The 6079-nt window shown below is 30.9% G+C and overlaps 1 protein-coding gene across 1 annotated transcript; it reads left to right on the forward strand.

Moving 5' to 3' along the window:
• The first annotated feature begins 633 nt into the window (after positions 1-633).
• Positions 634-4434, forward strand: LOC123899925. The gene is made up of 2 exons (XM_045951190.1): positions 634-863; positions 2630-4434. Exons 1-2 carry the CDS (start codon positions 746-748, stop codon positions 4180-4182), a joined length of 1671 nt encoding a protein of 556 aa, XP_045807146.1. The 5' UTR covers positions 634-745; the 3' UTR covers positions 4183-4434.
• The last annotated feature ends 1645 nt before the right edge of the window (positions 4435-6079 follow it).

Consider the following 6079-nt stretch of genomic DNA (forward strand, 5'->3'; position numbering starts at 1 on the left):
AAAGAGCTTCTACGGTACATATGAAAAATTTCAATGTATCGGTACATTAGATCGATTAATTAATAAATTAACAAATATTTTATAAATAAAAAACTATTTGTCGATCATTGTATTTTAGAGATGATAATTTCATAAGAAAAAACACAAGTTTAATGTTTTATAAGCATTATACTAACTTTTTTTACATTTTTTCATTAAAAAATTCAATAATAACTATTATGAGTGTTAATAAGTTCAAAAAAATATAAAATTTTATTTTTTCTCAATTTTGATAAATAGTAGTTAGCTATTATAATATTTTAAATGATAGAAAAATGATTTTTTTCGAAAAAATATTAATTTACTTAGTAATTTAATGATCTAATGTACCAGTATATTGTAATTGTTCATATGTACCATAGAATTTGCCAAAAAAATATATGTATGTGTGTATACTTGTTGTTAACCAATTCCATTAGATAAACATGACAAGTAAGTCCTTTAACAAACAACTTAGTGTGTAAGTGAAGTTAAACAATGGTTAGAAGCTTTATCTATGTAGCCAAATTTGTTTCCTTGTACGACACATCATTGAAGTATCCCATGTTTTTAATTTTTAATTTTATATGAAGAGAGTTTCCTATCTTCACACTTTTGTCCTCAAAGGAATACATTTCTTGCAAATATCGCTATTTCCTACATAAATATTGCCAAATACCATCATGTACATTTACACATTAATTCTTCTCTTGAAATCTCAGACAACATGGATAATTGTTTTTCCACATTTTGTGTAAAGAATCTCTTCAAGAAAAAGCAATCCCTCTCTCGCCCCATTGATATCATATTCAAGCTTCTAAACACTCCCACAGCTTGGCCACCAGGTATTCATTATATTTTTCTCCTGCAAATATGCCACTTTTTATTCTCATTTTGTTTTCTTCGATTCGTTAGGTAGTTTAGTGCCTAGAATTTTACATTTTAAAGGGGAATAAATCGAGTGTCTAGGATTCGAATCCTAGCTTCTGCATATAAAATGTGACGTCCCTACTGACTGAACTAACTAAGACAACAACTTTTTTACTTTTAGTCCAAAAAAATACTTTTTGGTTTTAATTTTTACAAATATACATTTTTGTTTTTGGTCCAAGTAGTTTCTTTTAGATTTAAAAAAAACAAAGAATTATATTGAAAATATTTGATTTCAGTCATTCAAATCCTGATTTCATAAAAATAAAAGGCTTAAATGTAGTTTTGCCCCCTGTTTTGATTAAATCGGAATTTTACCTCCCCTATTTTAAAACGCGGACTTTTACCCCTCTGTTTTATAATTTTTTGGATTTTGCCCCACCTAAAATTCTGCTTTCGAGTCACAACTTTAAAGCTTTGCACACAACTCAATTTGGATCAATAATTCACCAAACGAATATCGAAATGACCGTAATCGAGTTATCTTTCCACAGAATCAAACCCCACTAAATTTGGAGTTACAAAAATAGATTAATTACCGTTTTGGTGAAAGTATGTCCCCCAAAATTCTGCACAAAATCTGCTTTCGAGTCACAACTTAAAAGCTTCTCACACAACTCAATTTGGATCAATAATTTACCAAACGGATACCGAAATGACCATAATCGAGTTAGCTTTCCACAGAATCAAACCTCACTAAATTTGGAGTTACAAAGAGAGATTAATTACCGTTTTAGTGAAGATTTGTCCAGTTACTAATTTTGCAGAAATCTACTTATGACCTTCAAATTGAACATCGTCTACCAAACACATCGTAACTCCAAATTTTACGAAATTTAAATGACAACAAGGGTAATTTCGTTAGCTTTCCGGACATGTAAATACTATTGAAAAATGAGCTACAGGGTGAGAGACATGACAAAAATACCAGTAGTAGTTCCATATAATAATTGATTTGGACAGACCTTCACTAAAATGATAATTAATCTCTCTCTGGAACTCCAAATTTAGTGGTGTTTGATTATGTGGAAAACTAACTCGATTGCGGTCATTTCGGTATCAGTTTGGTGAATTATGGATCCAAATGGAATTCTGTGTGAAGTTTTGAAGTTGTGACTCGAAAGCAGATTTTGTGCAGAATTTTGGGGGACATACCTTCACTAAAATGGTAATTAATCTCTCTTTGTAACTCCAAATTTATTGAGGTTTGATTCTATGGAAAGATAACTCGATTACGGTCATTTTGGTATATGTTTGGTGAATTATTAATTCAAATTGAGTTGTGTGCGACGCTTTGAAGTTGTGACTCGAATGCAGAATTTTAGGGGGGGGAATCCAAAAAATTATAAAACAGGGGAGTAAAAATCCGATTTAATCAAAACAGGGGGTATTTAAGCCAAAATAAAATGAATATTACACAAATATATGTATACATTAGATTTTTTTTTTTATATATTAGAAAGATTAATTCCTACATGAACAAATTTTGTCAGAACTAAAGAAATTTCAAGACTAAAAACAAAAAGTTGTATATTTACAAGAATTATAAAGAAAAAAAAATCTTTATAGAGATTAAAAGAAAAAAGTGATATATTTAAATATTACAAAAACATAATTGAACCTATTATATATTCTAGTAAATGCATGCTGATTATAGCTAGTGTTGGATTGCCAAATACAGGTAATGGTTTTGCTAGTGGAGTCATTGATCTAGGTGGGTTACAAGTGTCACAAGTATCAACATTTAACAAAATTTGGGCTACCTATGATGGTGGCCCAGATAATCAAGGTTCAACAATCTTTGAACCAACAGAAATACCTCAAGGATTCTCTATGTTGGGTAGCTACTCCCAATCCAACAACAAACCTCTTTTTGGATATGTTCTTGTAGCAAAGGATGTTTCTTCAAGTACCACCAATAGCACTTTAAAGAAACCAATTGATTACACACTTGTATTAGACACTTCATCTATTAAGATTAATCAAGACACCACATGTTATATTTGGTTACCAATAGCACCTAATGGATACAAGGCTTTAGGCCATGTTGTCACCACAACACAAGACAAACCTTCACTCGACAAAATCAAGTGCGTCAGATCGGACCTCACAGATCAATGCGAGTCTTCTTTGTGGATATGGGGATTCAACGATTTCAATTTTTACGATGTTAGACCAATCAATAGAGGAACTCAAGCTCCCGGTGTTCACGTTGGCACATTCGTTGCACAAAATGTTGGAAATACTAACCCTCCATCAATTTCATGTTTGAAAAATCTCAATTCTTTAACACAAATCATGCCGAATCTACTACAAATTAATTCGATACTTGAAAATTACTCTCCAATAATGTACCTTCATCCTGATGAAGAATACTTACCTTCCTCAGTCAATTGGTTTTTCTTCAATGGTGCCTTACTATACAAGAAAGGTAAAGAATCAAATCCTATTCCAATTGCACCAAATGGTATTAACCTCCCTCAAGATCCTAACAATGATGGTACCTATTGGCTAGACCTACCTGCTGATGATACAAACAAAGAAAGGGTCAAAAAAGGAAATTTACAAAGTGCTGAATCTTATGTACATGTAAAACCAATGCTTGGAGGAACCTTCACTGATTTTGCCATGTGGGTTTTCTACCCTTTCAATGGACCAGGAAGAGCAAAAGTAAAGTTCATAAATGTTAAATTAGGAAAAATAGGTGAACATGTTGGTGATTGGGAACATGTGACATTACGAGTAAGTAACTTGGATGGTAAGTTATGGAAAATTTACTTTTCACAACATAGTAAAGGTCAATGGATTGATTGTTCTCAACTTGAGTTTCAAAATGATGATAACAATAAAAGACCAATTGTTTATTCTTCACTGCATGGTCATGCATCATATCCATATGAAGGATTAGTTTTGCAAGGGAAAAATGGAATAGGTATTAGAAATGATAGTGCTAAGAGTGAAATGGTTATGGATTTGAAGAAATTAGTATTGGTTTCTGCTGAGTATTTGGGACCTTTTGTTATTGAGCCATCTTGGTTGAATTATTTTAGGGAATGGGGTCCAAAGATTGATTATAATTTAGATGAGGAATTGAGGAAAGTTGAGAAGTTATTGCCTTGGAAGCTAAAAGATGCATTTGAAAAGATTATTAGGAGTTTACCAGATGAAGTATTGGGAGAGGAAGGACCTACAGGTCCAAAGGTGAAGTATAATTGGACTGGAGATGAAGTTTAAATATATTATGCTTACAATGATTCTTATATATATATATGTATTAATGTATATACTTCAAAATTTGATACAGATTAATGTTATTGGTGAAATTAAATTGTGTATTACATAGAATTATAAGTGGTCGGTTTTATAAGAATAGAATAGATTAGATATAACAATCTATTATGATATCAGAATTTATCAATATTAATGTCACATCAAATTAAATAGAAATAAACTTAATAGTGCTGTGACAAGAGAATGTGTGTTGAGAAAAACTCAAGTTGCAAATTGAAAAGAGGGTTTGAAAAAAATTCATACAGAAATATAAAGATTCATGATCTACAAAATTTCAAGTAGCAGCAAATTGAGAATAGATATCATCAAACTCATTTTTCCTAAAGTGCGCCGGCATAACAGCAGTGGTGGAGCCAGGACCTTGGTTCAGAGGATGCAGACTACTAAAATTTACAACTATAATATTTGAACACTTTTCATTCTTTCAGTACATTCAATGCCACATTTTATTTCTATATATATCTCTCTTCCTAACACATTGCTCTTTTCCTTATATATTTCTCACTAAAGAAGTATACACTCATCTTGGTGTACACCAAATATATATTTTTTTATAATTAATTTATAGGATGTAATAAGTCGGTTTAGTTCGACTTTTTGAAAGTAAAAAATATTCAGTTTGATTTTTGTAAAATTTTCATACGAAATTTGGACCAAACCAATAAAAAAAAATAGTTTTAGTTTAATTTAATCGAGTTGAGATTTGTCAAAATAGAGTATTATTTAAATTTATGTAAAAAAAAAGAAGAGTATTATTTAAATTTTAAAGCAAACGCACCAAATAAGCCACCGAGCAGGAGTACAACATAATATGAATTTTAGCAACACTCGACTGCACACTAGCTCCAAGAGATAACATACTACAATTTGATGACATTATATCATTCATGAAACACTCACAATTAAAACAAAGGTTCAAAATAGCATAACTTCAAATAACAAAAATAAAAATAAAACTTCAATGACTAAGAACTATATTAAAAGAAGTCGTGGATGTGAAGGTTGAAGAGGAAACTTGCTACTTAGTTTCTAGCCCTTAACTGGCGGTTGTTGTTGTTGTGGTGCTGGTGCATGGAAGGCCCCGAAGTGACGACTTAGATGTAAACTCCTAGGTAGGTTAGAGTGCGGCACGGGTCCAGGGACAACGCCGCCTGGGTAATTCGGAACACCAGACCCATAATCATCCAAGTTAGGCTCTTGATCTTGAGCAAATATTGTTAAGGAGCACACCAAAATTAGGATTAATACTAGGGCTTTTGCCATTGTTGAATAGAGAGACTTGATGATTTCACAAGGTTGGAAGGGTTAGGTTATTTATAGTGGAAAAGGTGAGACATTAATTTAATTTGAAGATCTGAAAACGTATGGGCCCGTTTGGTGCACAGGATAAGAGACAGAATAGGATAACTGTATCATATCCTGCCGCAATCCAGTGTTTGATGATACAGCAGGATATGATAAGTTAATCCTGAAGCTTATCCTATCCTGTTTCTCTAGTTATAATTCTTATCCTGAATTTGAGCTGGGTTACCAGCAGGATAGGATAAGAAGAAACAAAAATTACTGATTTATTTTATAAAATATATTTTAAAATACATAAAATAAAATTAATAAAATATAAATAATAAAATAATTAATTTTTAAATATATATGTGATTTTCTCACAGGGATAATTTTGTAATTTATATATTCTAAAAAATCAAAATTTTACTAAAATTACAATATTTTAAATTAAAATGATTATTAAAAAATTGACAAATAGGGATATTAATTTAAATTTTATAAAAAATTAAATATAACTCTTTTGCAATAGTAGTTTTATTATTTACGTATGAGATAT

This window comes from Trifolium pratense, linkage group LG7, assembly GCF_020283565.1.
Source record: "Trifolium pratense cultivar HEN17-A07 linkage group LG7, ARS_RC_1.1, whole genome shotgun sequence".
Classification (NCBI taxonomy): domain Eukaryota; kingdom Viridiplantae; phylum Streptophyta; class Magnoliopsida; order Fabales; family Fabaceae; genus Trifolium; species Trifolium pratense.

Coding starts and splice junctions, on each gene's coding strand:
- LOC123899925 (XM_045951190.1), top strand. CDS start 746: ATGGATAATTGTTTTTCCACATTTTGTGTAAAGAATCTCTTCAAGAAA. Junction 864..2,629: donor TCCCACAGCTTGGCCACCAG/GTATTCATTATA, acceptor TGCCAAATACAG/GTAATGGTTTTGCTAGTGGA.